Source organism: Larimichthys crocea, chromosome XXIII (genome assembly GCF_000972845.2).
Source record: "Larimichthys crocea isolate SSNF chromosome XXIII, L_crocea_2.0, whole genome shotgun sequence".
NCBI classification, from domain to species: domain Eukaryota; kingdom Metazoa; phylum Chordata; class Actinopteri; family Sciaenidae; genus Larimichthys; species Larimichthys crocea.
In genome coordinates, this window is record NC_040033.1 from 17,443,528 (window position 1) to 17,461,240 (window position 17,713).

Consider the following 17,713-nt stretch of genomic DNA (forward strand, 5'->3'; position numbering starts at 1 on the left):
GCTGCCAGCCTTGTGATGGTGGGGGACACCTTTTTGTTATCTCGACCCGCTGGTTGAGATAATCCAGGTAATCATTAGCCTGAACCGTTAGAAGCAAAACAATAGAAGCAATGCACTGCACTTGATCCTGCATAACTTACATGTGTATTTCTGTAGTAAGGCTTCCCGTTGTACCTTCAGGAATGCCGGACCTCAGAGATAGTAATGACCATCTCAGTAATGCCCTGAACATCCTGTTTATTCAAGATGGTGAATACCTGTTGTACCTGCCAATACATAAGGGGGTGGATTTAACAAGAACTTCTCTTGTTTATTATAATTCACTATACCTGGCTTAACCATCTTTACAAATGAAAGCAAAACTCTGATTTAAGCTTCAGTTGGTACTGATTGTTGATTTCCTTTTTTGCATATGTGAAGATCTTGACCCTACCATGATTTAAACGTCCAACCTTCTGATTTGGAGACTGACAATCTACCATTGCACTACGAGGACTTTACCTGTATGGGCTATGACTTTATGACACTGAAAAATCAAGGGGTGTTCTCATCATTGTCCTCGCCATAATGTAAAGGAAGTTTTATAGTATGGTGCTTAATGATAGCCTGTCAAAGTGACATGCTGTTGAGACTGCCCTTGACATGATTTAAACATCCAGCCATCTGATCTGAAGGCAGCCTTTGCACCACAAGGTCTCTGTGTCCCAGCTTTCTTTTGTGTATCTATCACTCCTGCTTTACTCCTCGCACTCCATTCCTATTCACTTCTGACGCTCCTGTTTGTAATTGCAGATTAGTCATCAGAAGATAATGGGTTTGCTCAGGAAAGGTTAGCATCGAGATCCTTTCATGTTATTCTGTTGACCTGACTGGTAGCAGATAGGCCAACGTTTGGGCGTTAGAGGGAGAATCAGTTTCACCACAGCCAACTTAAACGGAGTAGAGTATGGCAGAATAAGTTGCAATCTTTTGTTATACAAAACCCTCCTGCAGCTCATGGTTTTAAAGAAGGTGCTCATTAGACTGTTTTATATTATTTTCCTGTCTTCTTCTCCGCAGCAATGAAGAAGATTAATTTATCTCTTTCATTGTTTGCCCGTCAAGTTGCTGCAGGTCTGTTGCTTGTCGGTGAAGAGTTGAGATAAATCTACTTGTACTGTCAAAACACCCTTTCCATATTCTAATATGTGTATGTGTACAGTGGCAATAAAAGAAAAACATAGCGCATTGTTCAGCTGCTGTTGCCATTGGATGCCATAGTACACTACACAAAGCACATTTGGATTTTTCAAACTGGAAAATTTGAGCAAGGTGACAAACTGTATTTCATGCAGAAAGGGCCAGCATTATGCTTGCTAATGCTGCTAAGATGGAAAAGCACTTTCTGGCTGTTTTGACAACTTCAACTGTCTGTCTTTGCACGTCTTAACATGGAGGCCCCTCTTTTTCTACTCCTAAAATACACACAGGCATTACTTTTCCATTCAGTAATGGTATATAGACTGCTGCAGTTCCACTTTCTATTCAGGAGAAGCTCCCAAGTCTGGCTCTGTGAAGAGGAGAAGCTATCCCCCAGCTTTTATAGATTCCAGTTATAGTTATATAATCATTTCTCAGAGACAGAGCTGCTCTGGGGGCCAAAATAATCGTATTGGTTCACTCAAACTTCAAAGGGGACAACCTAGGAAATAGCAGTTTTGACTTTCAAAACTTAAATCTAAAAATATGAATCTATAATGACACGATTTCAGTTAGCAGAAAATAAATCATCTCTCTTACTTTTGCAATAAGCAAAACAAAACTCTCACATCAACATCTAACTTAACCACAGAGATTACTTCTACTCTCAAAGCAGCTCGCCTGTTTGCAAGCTAAATCTCCAGTCCACTCTTGTTTCAGAGCTGTGGGACAGTGGTTGATGGTTCATGTGATATACTTGACAAGCTGTTTCACTGGCTGATGGAAAGGACTGGAGTTAAAGCTGACCACAGAGTCAAGAAAGTCAAGTGGTCTCCATTACCAACCCAACAGCTATGCTGTGGCGAACCATATTAATAATACATAGCATTTGCATTTTCAGTGTGTATTTTATATTATATTATTCGGCCAATGCTGTGATATGGATGAGATCAATTCAAATGACATTTCCTTTTGTTTTGACAGTAGCCTCCTGAAGTGCTTTGAGTAGATCCTCTTGTTTTTCTCATCCCATGTCTCGGTGAGATGACAATTCCTGCCTCCAGCTCAATCCAACTGTGAGCAAGTTGTAGCATAGGCCAACTATGTGGTTTGTGGTGTTTCGACATGCCAGCCACGCCAGGCCCTCTTGGGTGTGATCCACTGTTTTGTCAACAGCTTATTTCTGCGGCCATGATTGCAGTTACAGAGCACTCAGTTATTGAAGTAGGCATGGGGTGTTTGTCAAAGAATTAGGAACAAGACCACTGGATAATTATCTGTCAAAGGGATCACCTGGTACGATTCTTGTTTAAGGTTCTTTTCACGTCATGTGTGGACGAGGAGTTACAGATGTTCTGCCAATACCTTTTGTGTTACAATACAAGGATAACTGACACCATGAAGGACTTATAGAGGTACATATATGAAGAGAAACATGGAAGAAAACAAGGCCACGCTAAAATAAAGATAAGAAAAAAATTCAAAAGTTATGGAAAACATATAAAATATTTTTAAAAAATCTGTTGTTTTTTCCAATAGCTGGCTGTAAAGCTGCAATAGAGCTTTTTAATAGCAAACATTTTCACTTCATATAGCAGAGAGCACACAGGTGGAACTAAACAGTTTAACGGTTTCCGTTTATGTGAACAGTGAGTCACAGACAATGAGGCAGCGTTCAAAATACAAACCCATAGCTAAATTAAATTCATCGCACCTGTGCGTTTCCAGCTATGACGCAGCATGTTCGCTGTGAAAAAGGTAAGGAATCGATGCAGGACAACAAAATGAGGCGATATTTTATCGGTGTATGAAGTCGCTATAGTTATCAAGTGTTTATTTAATGTCCAGCAGATATAGAGCAACATTAGCATTTATTTGGAGCTGTTTTTCTGGCCTAGTGACAAATGTAAGGGAGTTTACGGATAGTTACCAGCTAGCTAGTTAAGCCCAAAGCAATTATTTTAATATCTTTAGCTCATTAGCAGCACTAGCTACCATTTCCCCCTCTCAAATGTATAATAATAATAATAATAATAACATAACAAATAATAATAATTGTTATTATTATTATTGTTGTTGTTGTTGTTGTTAGCTGCATCTTTGCAAGCTAGTTAGCTCATTAGCAGCATTGGCTAGCTAGTTGGATGTTTAAATGATACTTTGAACTTATAGTTATACAACTGTGTGTGTGTGTGTGTGTGTGTGTGTGAAAAATAGAGACACTGCACATAAAACAGTAATTAAAGGATCAACAACAATAATGATAACGGCAGTGGCTTTGAGGAGGAGGAAAGGGAAAACCATTTCATCTGATTATACGACACAGTAATTGAAATAGATGAATCATGTGAATACCTAGAGGTATACAGTGGTCCCTCGTTTATCGCGGGGGATACGTTCTAAAAATAACCCGCAATAAACGAAATCCGCGAAGTAAGTTTTACAATTATTATACATGTTTTAAGGCCGTAAAACCCCTAACCACACACTTTTATACACCTTTTTACACGCATTTTGTACAGTACTCCCTTAGTTAATCAGGACGCAGAACACATGTGCGGTTCTCCCTTAGCCAATTTAGGACGCAGAACACAATGCGCGTTCATACTGTACAGTACGCTGTAAAAAAAAAGCATGCAAAATTAGACTTATAAAAATCCGCGAAACAGCGAGTCCGCGAAAAGTGAACCGCGATATAGCGAGGGACGCCTGTAGACCTTTTTCACAGCAGCCATTGACCATAAAATTGACCCTTAATTAGTATCATTGGTAACACCTGTGTTGACCCTACTATGACTAATGGCTGCTGTTAATGTTGACAGAGGGCTATCCAGGATAGATGCTGGAGGCAGTGTAATCTATGCTGAGTACTAATGACACAGAGAAGAACTACGTGTGTTCTGGTGAGTTTAGGAAAGATCTTACGGTATATACCAGAGCTGGTTTGTATCCTGGTCTAAGTCCCTAAGGACGCCAGGGGCCTTTTCAGTGCTTAAGAGATGGAGGAAATCCTCCAGGCGGGTCCTCCTCACCTTCAGTTTGCTGGGATCAAGTGTTTTTCTGCAGAGGCACGCAAAGAGCAATTCTTATCGCTGTGAGTGTTCTCAAAGCCGACCCCAGCAGGCATGTCTTGGATGAGAACTAGAGATCTAGGTTGATGACCCCTGTCAGCATATTTGCCACTTCCTTGTAGGAATCAACATATGAAGTGTGTTTGTACTTCTCCACATCCAACACTGGTCACGTTCTGGTCCATATTTTTAGAACTGGCAGGAGTAAAATATGCCCTACGCATCGTGCCCTACGTCTTCATCTGTTTTACTTTGTATTTGATACTCGAACCTGATAATCTGATACCTAGCCCACCTAGTCCATCTTGGGATTCTTGGTTTTGAGACTTAAAATCATTTTTATTTCCCCCTGCTCTACCCCACAAATACAGTCAGAGCATGTCCGACTTTTCATTTGATCTAAGTTTTAAAAGAGGAGGCCCATTAAGCTCAAATATTCTGGAAAAGGGGGATCTGATGGTCGTCTCTAAAAAAAAAAAAACTTTTTCCATCAGGCTTGCAGAGTGAGCAGTGCTCACATCTGCTGGTGGCCCGAGAATGTGCTGAACGATTTGATTAATTTCAAAACTTTTGGCAGTTACTATTACATGCTCTGGAGCAGGTTATCTCTCCCTGCATGACTCCCTTCTCCTCCTCAGAAAAGGTCAAAAAGGTCTGTGTCCATTTAATTTGTCTTCCTGAATATTCTTCTCGCCATTGCAGTTTCTAACCTGACATACTGTATGCTCAGAGTAAACTAAGTAAACAGGTTTGTGTAGCCTCAGTGAACATAGATGTAATGTTATGTGCTAAAAATTCCTCTTGAAAGATTCAGTGCCTTTCTCAAGAATCCTTAAATGGGACATACAAGAGCTTGAGCTGTAAACCTCTGACAGACTGTCAGATAATACAAATGGAATGAACAATCAACTGATAACTGATTTATATGGAGTTTTATTATTCATTTGGAAGGATTAGACCAACTTGATTGCAATGTAAGTGTAGGAAAAAGATTCATATACGACATCAAAAAGGTCCCGTGGCTTTGTGTGTCATTGGCTTTTGATCCCACTAATGCACTCTGGGTCTTTCAACCCTCGGGCATGATGCACACACAGTCTTTCTTTCACTGGATAAAGTAAATAAACATGAATGTGTCTGTCAGGAGCTGCACTAAGCTTTTATCACACACAGTTTGACCTATATGTTCATCTATACTACGAATTACTAGTATACTAATGATCTGACCATAGCAATGACCACACTATGACCTGATGCCTTTTTGATAAAGCCATCGATTTATCATTCTAGGATGTTTTTCAAGCCCAGTTTTAATTTGAAACTGGGTTTAGCTTGAGGACTTTTCAGCATTCATTAATCATTGAGTGTTCAGCATGAAAATGAGCTTCATTTTGTATGCTGTTGATACAGCGGCTCCCTGGATGCAGTTTAGCCTGATTAACTTACCGATAATCAAAAAGCCTTGTGCCAAAAAGAGGTGACGAGTGTCTTCTGAACTGCACATCTATTGATCAGCCATAATTGTTCTCACTAACCGTTCCCCACTGGAATCTATTATATTGTCAAATGAAATCAGTGTTGTCCATTGAGCTGAGGGGACTCTTTCATTTCCTTTGCCAAATTACTGACATAGTCTCTCCTCCCTGTGATATATGAGCTTCTTTCCCTTTCCATTGTTTTGCATACACTGTAAACACATCTGCAAACAAACCTGTTTTTTCTGAAAAGCACCTGCCTATCACATTGACACAATTCCTCACCTGCAATTGCACTATAGAAAGTGCATGCACCCTTGCACTATTCCTATATCTATATGTCACTGCTCATACAATTAGATGACTATGAGTTTGTTTGGTGATTTTCCAAATATTTGCCCATCCAAATATCCTCTCAAACATCCAGACAAAGCTGTGGAATGGAAATGGCATGCTCAGGGCTACAGGAGTAAAATAAATCCTTGATGCTAGAAGGGCTTAGGCGTTGGCGGGACTGTGGGATATTGCAGTCATTTGGACAGACTTATTTTGAATGAAGTGGTGCAGTATAAACAGAGTGGCATGAAAAGTTTGCTGCTATTCTAAAGTGGATTCCTTTCTTTGTGAGGTTAATGAACACAAGGGGAAATGTGTTGGCAGCTTTTATGCTCTGGAGCTTAAAGTATTTCAAATAAAGTTAGGACTTCCCTCGTCCGGAATCCAGTCTTGTCTGTTCTCAGGACACTAACTCAAGAGTTTCTGTTGTGGAAATATACTAAAGTAGTCAGGAGTTCAGAGTGGCTTAACTCTGATGAATGAGCTTTTGGATTGGTCTTATTATCACCATTGTTTGAGGCCTTAAATGTACTGTTTTTGGTGTGTTCCTATTCAGCAGTCCTTTCACGTATGAATGAGATTGATGTTGAATGGTCTCCTTTTGGTTCTTTTGTTGAAAGTTCCCAATACAGACCATTTATGGCAGAAATCTGCCTTGTTTTAGTTATGTAATGCCATTTGTCCATGGCATGGCCTTTTGGATCAGTTCAACAACTAGTTCTTCATTCCTCTTCACCAAGGGCAATTATGGTTTACACCCCAAGGCTACCAAGTTTTTCATGCGAAAAATAATTCAAAGATGAGATGATTGATTTGATTTGAATAGACGTGCCCAAAGGAACGATATCATGATTAATGGTCTGTTAATTTCGTTTGATCAGTGATGTTGTGGCCTGTCTGTTTCATACTCACCCATGTTTGCAGGGCGAAAGTGGGGATACAAACATCTCACAATATCAGTTACATCTGCTTCTTCTCCCTTTGGGCAAATTCATTCTAATTATCTTGACTTGCTTTTTTTTGTAGAAAATATATTATCTCTGGCATTCCCCTGCCTTTGTGCTTTAGTGTAAACACGCTGTGGAAACAAGGTGCGGAATATAGCATGTTAAAAACATGCCCAAACTACAAGATCATCCCGATGCACTTAGCTGTGAACTCGAGGATAAACTGGATTATTATACACATTTTCATTTTCAATTTAGTACACACTGTGTTTGTCCAAGTGAAGTAGTAAATTCATCTCATCTGGTTTCGTTGGCCGACACAGAGACTTTGCTGGGAGAATTTCTCTGATGAACATGTAAAGTAACTGATTCATCTGTGCAGAGTAATTTCCTGCCGAGACATTTTTTCTGGTCACAGAACATGTTGTGGGATGATTAGTTGTTTCTTGGACCATGAAATGGGGTCATTGAGTGCAGACTAAAGAAGTGTGGCTAAAAGACATGGGAACTATTTAAATGTGAAGTCAGGATTGGTCACAGCGTGTTCATGTGCTTGTGCCTGACCTTTTTTGTGATTCATTAAAGCATATTTTTCTCAAATAAGGACTTTTTAAATTGAACTTTGATTTGGTTTCAGTATGTCCATTACACTGTGAAAGTATGCTGCGGTCTGAGAAATCTCATCCAGTTTTTTTTTTTAGTATTTAAAAACCTTTCCTACTTGTATGACTAAGGGGGTTTGACTCATAGTCTTAGACTTCTCTATCTTATAACAACAATGAATAGTGAAAGTGAGCCTGCTCAATATGTGCTATTGTTATTACTGAAAGACACTTGAGGCTGACTTGAAGGTGTCATGAGGAATCATGGTCGGGTTTTCCAGTTGCTGCTAGGATAAGAGCTCCAGTACATTGATAACAGATGGCTTTCTGCTCGTCTGTTTTTTTGAGGCTGTGAGGATGCTGAGTTGCCACTGACAGGCCAACCACCTCACACCCTATGATTAGGGATCTTTAATGCCTGAGGGTAGGAGACAGCTTGCAAATAGCATCTGCTTCCTGCAAACAGATCCTCACATCTCCAAAACATGTGCGTAAAAGATGGCGGCCAGAAATGATAGTTGCGGATTGCATTTGATTGGATTAGACATTGGGAATGTATTTCGTACTGGAACCACTGAAGAGTAATGTTTACGCATTTAAAAAAATTCTATCATGACAATGTGTTTATTTTTTGTGCATCCTTATTTTGTACATTTGAAAAAAGGAAGTGGTCTAGTGACACTTTACTGGAGGTTTACTGGATTCCGTTTTCACATGCTAAAGCATGCTGAAGAAAGTGACTGGGACTGTCTGATCCAAGGAGATTTTCTTTGCAGAAGGCTGACTGGCAGTGGGTGTTGGGTGTCATAGATCACATTACACCACAGAGTCTGCTGGCTGCTGACTACCTCTGACAGAACAAGACCTCAGAGGTGTCTTTGTGTGTACATCTATTCATGTTCTAATGAATTTGAATACTTTTATTAAACTAGGCTATGAAAACGTCCTCCTCCATCTGTATGGTGCGTCTGTCAGGCACTGCAGCTTCCTTACAGATCGCTTGTTTTTACTTTGGCATGTTAATGACGTCGTGGAGAAAGTGTGTGTGGGTGTGTGTTTGCATGTGTTTGTGTGTTTCCGCGCATGTGTTGTCAGGTTTAGGTGAATTATCAGGTTGAGCTGGTTTCTTACTGTCAGTGTTTGGCCTCTATCTATCAGCCAAATCGATTTCCCAGCAACCTTCTTATTTACAAATGACAGAGTGCCCCAAGGCACTTAAACTTTCATCACCTCTCTTCTGTTACCCTCAGTATTCCCAAGAAAACCTCCCAACCTGCTGTTCACTTATCAGAGGGATCCAAAGCCAAATCTGAGCTCTTGCTTAGATGCTACTATGCCCAAACCAAGCAAAAATCTGCATTCTTAAGATCACTGTGTAGTGAGCTTTCACCACATATTGATCTTCATGTCAGACTGGTTAACAATTCTCAGGATTTAGCAATCCTACATCAATGCTGTGCAATCATCAGCTTAGTTTCAGAAAGTAATGAGCTGTCTTGGTTAAAATCTCTTGACCTTGACATGACTTGAACACACATCATCTGATCTGGAGTCAGACGCTCTACTGTTGTACCACAGGGTCTTGCTTTGTCCTGCTCTGTCAGTACAAAGCAGTGGATGAAAATAGCCTGAATAGCACATTGTTTTGTCCTTTGGAAAGAAAACAGCTTCTCCGAATGAGAAGTGTTTGGTTTCTGCATTCGCCAGGAATCGATTGATACAATACACTGCTTTGGTTTGAGCCTGGCAGTACATTGTAGCTCTGAAGTAAACACACACTGCCCCACTTGAACTCCTTCTGCATTAAAGTATCGAGACGAATCCAGCACTGTTCACAGTGGGCCTGCAGACTGCATGGGACTATACAGTTTCCACCGCCCTGCATTATTACTCTTACCACCGCTACCCGGATAAGGGCAATGACCCTGGAGAAACAATTTTCCCTCTCCAGCTCCCCTCTCACACCAGGCCTTCAACTCTGGTGGTCCTAGAGAGAGATTGATGAGGCTCTCCTCCATCATTCAGTGACTTTAATGAGAGCGCAGCCTCAGTGAAAGCGATGTGTGGAGGGTGATGGAGCAGCCATGGGGTTGTAGGCAGATACAGTGCCACTTCACCTTGCATACAGGCACTCTGGTGGCTGGCCGGCACCCTCACTGTTGCATTTGTTCATTGCTGTGTGTTTGTGTGGGGTCAGAAGGAGACAGCACAACAAGCTGAATATGGAATAAAATAGAGTGTAGCACGAAGGAAGGAAAATTCATGGTTCTTATGGAATTGTTCATGTTGTCCACACTTGTAGCTGTGAGCTGGTTTGAATTGACCCTGCAGGTTCTTTTCAGCTCTTCATGCACAGCCAAAGGGAATGAGATGTATTGAGGTTGCTTTACGTTACAGTCTTGTTTCAAGCATCAGCTGGTCCTGAAATTACCCAGAATGTCTGTGTGTGTGTACACGCACATGTGCTATGTGTGTGTGAAAGTTTCTCTACTCCCTGGCAGCAACTGTGTCTCAAACCCATTTGTGTATAAACACAGAGTTCATTAGAATCAACCTGGCAGCACAGCCTCCAGTGTTTTCTCTCAAAGTCTTTTTTTATTCTGTCTCAACATCCTTTCCATCTTTTCATCTCTCCTCATCTTCCCTCTTTTCTACCGACCCCTTTCTTCTCTTCTATCCTTCTTTTACACCCTCCCCTCCTGTCTCCTGTGTTCTTTTCTTTTTCCCGCTTCTGTCTCTTGTTTTTATTTTCTTCATTTCAATCTCTAGCTATCTTCCTTTTGTCATAAACTTTCAAGTCTTCTTTTTCTTGCGGCTCAGATAAAAAGTCCATCTGTTGAGAGATGATTACGTACATAGTCTTGCATTTATTATATTCCCACCCATCAGTTTACACTCATTATGTGATAACACATTTCTCAGTTTATGTTTACACATCAGAGACATGTTTAAAGAAACTTGGAGATAAAAGCAGAGAGCATACTGGTGGAACATGTTAAGACATGGGAATGAAGTGGTGCTATACATGGGCGTTTCAGTAGTAGAAAAGTAATAGTAGTAGTTGAAACAGTGGCATAATAGCTGCAGCCTGGAGACCTGACTTACTCAATATTGTCCAGTGTTTTGCTTCTTAAACTTTATATTTTCCAGCTGGTGCTCCTGTGGAGAGATGATCAAACCCATGCAAGCACACTATTTCTGTGCTTTACCATAGGGAACATTTCACATGCAAAGCCACTTTTTTGCTGCACATCTTGAATGCCGCTGCTTCTGTCTTCACAAGCACTTCATTAGTTGTGGGTGGGTACGCTGAAAGTTAAATATGATGTTATTATGCTTGGCTCAGTTGCCATTAGAAGGGCATCATGGGAAAAATCAGAAAATTACAAGGTAGAAACACCAGGAAGACGTGTTCTATTTTTCAGGTTTGGGACTCTTCTTGACACTTGAGACAGTTTTAAAGGGAAAGTGGATTGATGGTGATTTGACTTATTTCCCAAACCAAATGGAGGGTGATAAACACTCAGAGACAGTGATTTATTGGTTTATAGGCAGGGCTGAAGAGGAGGCTTGCCTCCTGGTGTTGACAGTGTGATGAAGACAAATAATACCTGCAGTTTTTTGTCTACATGGAGGGAGTGGGGGATCAGTGTTTCTCAATATAATCTCCATGATCTGACTTTAATGAAGTCATATTTTGGCATTTAGTCACAATTACACTGATTTATCCAGAATAGTGACATTAAAGCAGGAAGTCTGTATCATTGACACTATACAAACAAATACACGTCTGCACACTTGCATAGCAGGCTGCTGACAGTTCTGTGTGAGCCAGGCGTCTCCGTCAGCCTTTGGCTTTGAATGCTGCTCATTCTGCCAAGCTTCGAAACAGCCGAGTGGCTAAGAGGCCATGTGTGTTTCTTCCTAACTCTGCTCTAAGAGCTGACAAGAGGGACACCAAGATACAGAAGCAGACTTGCATTCATCTAGAATTTAAAAAAGCAGGCCTGTTGTCAATTCATGACATAGACTGTCACGATTCAGGGAAAAAATATGTCGTAACTGAGATAATGATCCCATAATTCTAAATGATCTCAATAAATCTGAGAAGACTTGATGATGTGTGCTCGTCAACTTGCATTTCCTAACATCTCAAACCAAAACTGAAATAAAACTGGATTGAATTCAGTAGCTGTGTCATATTGGCCCTCTGTGTGAGCATGAGAATCATGATCTATTTTCTAGGATAGAATGGATCCAATCTGTCCAAACACCTGTGAATCATTTGCTGAATGTTAATCTGTGTGTTACACATAGGGCTGCAAAATTCCAGGAATTTTCAAAGTTGGAAACTTTCCATGGGAATTAACGGGAATTTGTGAGAATAAGATAGTATGATATAGTATGAATAGGAAAAATATATACCATTGAAGCCACACATTTGAGCTTGTGGACTACATAATATTGTTCAGTAGAATTATACAAATTTGATTCTACTTCCAAATAAATCTGTTGAAATAATTAGATACAATTAATTGTATTATTTTGCATGGATGTCTGTTTATAACAAAAAAAATTATATGATACAGTTTGTTTAAATTACCCCCAATTTCCAGTTAATTCCTATAAATTCCCATACATTTCTATAATTCCCATGGAGTTTCAGATTTAGAATATTTTTAAAATTCCCCAACTTAACTTCCCATGGAAACTTACCTAAAATTTCCACCCCTTTGCAACCCTAGTTGCACAGGCTCTAGGGGGCAATATGAAAGTGCAAATATGCAGAGTGCCTGTGCTCAGCAAACCTTTGTCTGGAATAATGATAGTAAAATGCCCATCTTAATGGCACTCTATTCATGATCAACAACGGTAGTCTGCTCTCTGGGAGGAAAGCGAATAGTTTTACCATGGCTGTGTGATGTACTTTATATAATAAACGCTCAAAGCAAGATGAACACACAATTATGCACTTACAAAAATAGAAGAAGTTGCAAATGGCATCTCTATTTAAACAGACCAACGTGTGCAGTTCCAAAACAAAAACAGAGCATTAGGCAGCACATTAACTCTGGACAAAAGCCCAATGAGAGATGATTATAACATGCCATTATGTTGTGAAAGTTCCTGTGAAATCCCTGGCCTGGATCTTAACTAATTCACCTAGGTAACATCATGCTTTTATCTGAGTGTGCATGACATCATTTGGCCGCCTTTTACATTTCAGAACAAACAAGAGCAAATCCCATTGGCACCTGGCAGCTTTCTAATGGAGGAGCTGATAGATGAGTTTTCCATCAGTGCAGCCATTAAAGAAGCAAATTACAAAATGTAATTCTGTGTTGTTTTGGGTGAAGTGTGAAATGAGCAGGTTGTTCACTTTAACTCTGATGAGGCTCTTTGCAGGTAGAAGAAAGAGGCTCCTGTTTAAAACCTTGGTGAGCACTTTGATGTTTGGAGGCTTCGCTCCATTGCACTGACATGATTTGAACATACAGCCTTTTGATGTGGACTTGAATATACTACAGCTGCCTCACAGCACTGTTTTTCTCTGAAACTGTTACATCTGTCATTTTTACCTAGGCTTCTACAACAGCAGGTCCTTTGTGTGATTATCTACTCCTTCAGGTTCTCACACATCTGCCTTTGTTTGTCTGATAGTTAGACAGGATTTTAGCTTAAATGGATGAGCTGGATTGCTCCTGGCGAAACTTTAATTAGAATTTAACGTTCATCCTGATCTGGGATTTCCACCTTTATGATGTTTTAACTGTTAAAGTACTGGAGGGCAGCTCTAAGCTTTCTTTACTTTCTAGCTTTTACACAATTTTTGAGTACAAAGTTTTAGTAGTTTAACCTTCAGTGCATCTTTGGTTTAGTGCACTAAAGGTCTGTCAGAAATGTTTGAATTCCCCCCAGTCATTGTTCAGAGAGAATACAACTTGCAGATGTAAAATCACATATGACTTCTTTTTGTTGCAAGGTGATGCACTGCACTCCCTCTCTCCTCCTCTCTTTCTGTTTATTCTGTCCATCTACACTCTGAAACACTTCCTTTGCTTTCTCTCTATCTCACTTTCACTCTTCATTGTCCTCCTCCTTTCCTTCCTGCCTGCCTCACCTCACTTTTAATCTCCTCTTACTCCTTTAACCTGCATGGATGTCTGATATTGCCTGTCTTCAGCCTCAAGTGCTTTTCCTCTGTGTCGCGTGTTTCCTGTGCAGGGTCAGTGAGTATTTCCCCAATGTCAAGCAAACTCCTTCATCCCTCGAAGGGCGAGTGGAAAGCAGAATTTAGACTAAATACCTGTTCACTGTGCACAATGGAAAGAAGGGAAGATAATAAAACACCAGAAATACTAGTAAGAGTAATAATAATAAATAATAATTAATATTTTATTAATGTTGTGTCTAAGATGTTATACAGCCACCGCACTAGCTGGGCTGCAGCCTCCCCTTCCTGTGCTGCTTTTACGAGATGTCATTCCTGTCCCACTTTAGAAGTTAAGTTCTAGTCATAACATTTTGTTGCTGCGGTCTGCTTTGGGTTTCTAGCAGCTGCTTTCAGAACGAACTGGTATTGAAAAGAAAATACCCAGAGTATGGGAACCAATGAAGATATTTTGTAGTGAGAAACCAGCAATCACATTAGATTATAAAATACCTGTCAGCCTCGCTGTGCATGCTCACTGATGTAAGATAACCTGCTCTCTGAAAGCTGTAACATCATCCTCTGTAACTTCACACCAGGTTATTCTGCCATGGGTGGAAAACAGCTTTACAGTACATATGATAAAAACTCCGAAGGTTATCCCACAACAGTTAGGCAGCCATGAGAGTGATCTCTCTCTCTTGGTCTAATAATGAACAGCATCTTCATTGTCTTCATAATCATTCACAACCTTGTCTGGCAGGCAGATATTGTCCATTTGTTTTATGTTTCAGTAATATCACAACATGTTTATTGAAATTTAAGTGCTGATAATGTAACAGAGCTGCCCCCACGTCAAATGTGTGCGGCAGGATCTGCACATGTTGAACTAGGCTGGCCGTGAGTGTGTGCAGTCTGTGTTTTCACTACATTCTCTAACCTTTCTTACTAGTCGACTAATCCACATGTAACTCTGTTTGTGCTTGCTTTCCTTCATTGACAAGGACAGGTTAGACTGTTTTACATGTCTGAGTCATAATTGTTCTGATAATTACAGTCATCTGTTGTGTGGAGCACCAGGTTTAGCTGCTGTACAAAGCCTCTCACATTACATAATGTCGTCTGCTTAGAGGAAAACAAAAGAAAATCAGGCGACTGAAGGCAGCCACAGCTGTACACTGCTGTATACCATATGCAATGATTTAAATGACATGATTATAATTATATACGTTTACTCATGCTATAATTTCCTTACAGTTTCTAGGATTCTACAGTTCATATTATGCCGGTGCTCTGGACAAGTGGTCGAGTGGTTTTCCTTGTGACGAAGAAGGGCATGGTAAAAGCTTGATGATGTGTTGTAGGGGTTAGAGTCATTTCAGACAAATTGTAGCAGCACTTGTTTAATGCAGCTCTCGCCTAGTTTACTGCTGCTGTGTCTTTCTTCATTTGTCCCTCGCCATTTTGTCCTTTCTAAGTGCATGTGCTGCATGTTTCTTCTTCCAGCAGTCTTTAAAAAAAACGCTCAAACTGATCCACGCCCTCCAGAGACAGATTACTGTAAATAGAGCTGTTACTTCCAGGCTCGTATTGAAATGTGATAGTCCTCACACGCACAATGCCTCTACTTTCACTTTGCTTTGTCAATTCATGTTCAAGCAATCACTTATTATCGCCAGCTAATGGATGTTGTTAGAGGGCAGGGCTCAGTTAGAGGATTGGGAAGACATAAACATAGAACCTGACTTCTCTTAAATACAGACACATATCTGGACTTTCTTTCTCCATTTTCTTTCTCTTTAAACAGCTTTCTTTTCCTTTGTTTATGCCTCATGTATTTTTGAGTGCATCCCTGCACTGTGACTCCATGTGACTCAGACATCAGTGTTTGTGGATTTTGGATATTTGATCCTTTGGATGTAACTTCGATTGATTCTTTTATATATCCGTCTGTGTCTTCTATCACACTGGAAACTCTGCAGTTTATTGTGTTAGAATTAGGGCTGTCAATCGATTAAAAAAAATTAACTAATTAATCGCAAACATTTCTGTAATTAATCGCGATTAATCGCGATTAATTTATCGATAAATATATCAATACATTAAATGCATTTTTCTGAGACTGAAGCTTATAATGAATATTTATTTATGTAAAATGATCAAATTAATGTAGAATAAACACAGAGAAAGTAACAACACCAGAAATAATAGTAAGAGTAATAATAAATAATAATAATTAATATTTTATTATGTTGTGTCTAAGATGTTATACAGCCACCGCACTAGCTGGCTGCAGCCTCCCCTTCCTGTGCTGCTTTTATGAGATGTCATTCCTGTCCCACTTTAGAAGTTAAGTTCTAGTCATAAAATTTTGTTGCTGCGGTCTGCTTTGGGTTTCTAGCAGCTGCTTTCAGAACGAACTGGTATTGAAGAAAAATACCCGAGTATGGGAACCAATGAGATATTATGTGTGAGAAACCAGCAATCACATTAGATTATAAAATACCTGTCGCCTCGCTGTACATGCTCACTGATGTAAGATAACCTGCTCTCTGAAAGCTGTAACATCATCCTCTGTAACTTCACACCAGGTTATTCTGCCATGGGTGGAAAACAGCTTTACAGTACATATGATAAAAACTCCAAGGTTATCCCACAACGAGGCAGCCTGAGAGTGATCTCTCTCTCTGGTCTATAATGAACAGCATCTTTATTGTCTTCATAATCATTCAAAACCTTGTCTGGCAGGCAGATATTGTCTATTGTTTTATGTTTCAGTAATATCACAACATGTTTATTGAAATTTAAGTGCTGATAATGTAACAGAGCTGCCCCCACGTCAATGTGTGCGGCAGGATCTGCATGTGTTGAACTAGGCTGGCAGTGAGTGTGTGCAGTCTGGTTTTCACTACATTCTCTAACCTTTCTTACTAGTCGACTATCCACATGTAACTCTGTTTGTGCTTGCTTTCCTTCATTGACAAGGACAGGTTAGACTGTTTTACATGTCTGAGTCATAATTGTTCTGTAATTACAGTCATCTGTTGTGTGGAGCACCAGGTTTAGCTGCTGTACAAAGCCTCTCACATTACATAATGTCGTCTGCTTAGAGGAAAACAAAAGAAAATCAGGCGACTGAAGGGAGCCACGCTGACACTGCTGTATACCATATGCAATGATTTAAATGACATGATTATAATTATTACGTTTACTCATGCTATAATTTCCTTCAGTTTCTAGGTTCTACAGTTCATATTATGCCGGTGCTCCGGACAAGTGGTCGAGTGGTTTTCCTTGTGACAGAAGGGCATGGTAAAAGCTTGATGATTGTTTGTGGGTTAGGTCATTTCAGACAATTGTAGCAGCACTTGTTTAATGCAGCTCTCGCCTAGTTTAGCTGCTGTGTCTTTCTTCATTTGTCCCTCGCCATTTTGTCCTTTCTAAGTGCATGTGCTGCTGTTTCTTCTTCCAGCAGTCTTTAAAAAAAACGCTCAAAATGATCCACGCCCTCCCGAGACAGTTACTGTAAATAGAGCTGTTACTTCCAGGCTCGTATTGAATGTGATAGTCCTCACACGCACCATGCCTCTACTTTCACTTTGCTTTGTCAATTCATGTCCAACATCACTTATTATCGCCAGCTAATGGATGTTGTTGAGGCAGGGCTCAGTTTGAGGATTGGGAAGACATAAAACACGAACCTGACTTCCTCTAAATACCGACACATATCTGGACTTTCTTTCTCCATTTTCTTTCTCTTTAACAGCTTTCTTTTCCTTTGTTTATGCCTCATATATTTTGAGTGCATCCCTGCACTGTGACTCCATGTGACTCAGACCTCTGTTTGTGGATTTGGATATTGATCCTTTGGATGTACTTCGATTGATTCTTTTATATATCCGTCTGTGTCTTGTGTCTTCTATCACACTGGAAACTCTGCCAGTTTATTTGT

The 17,713-nt window shown here is 40.1% G+C and overlaps 1 protein-coding gene across 2 annotated transcripts in view; it reads left to right on the plus strand.

The window, feature by feature from the left end:
• LOC104922457 (partitioning defective 3 homolog) overlaps window positions 1-17,713 on the plus strand; it is a 327,327-nt gene that overhangs the window by 7,621 nt on the left and 301,993 nt on the right. The window contains exon 1 of one of the 2 annotated variants that reach the window (XM_027274132.1): window positions 3,992-4,082. The exons of the other annotated variant lie outside the window; for it this stretch is intronic. Coding sequence (XP_027129933.1) covers window positions 4,053-4,082 — 30 coding nt within the window. The 5' untranslated portion in view covers window positions 3,992-4,052. Of the gene's footprint in view, window positions 1-3,991; window positions 4,083-17,713 lie in introns of those variants that run through there. 2 annotated transcript variants of the gene reach the window in all.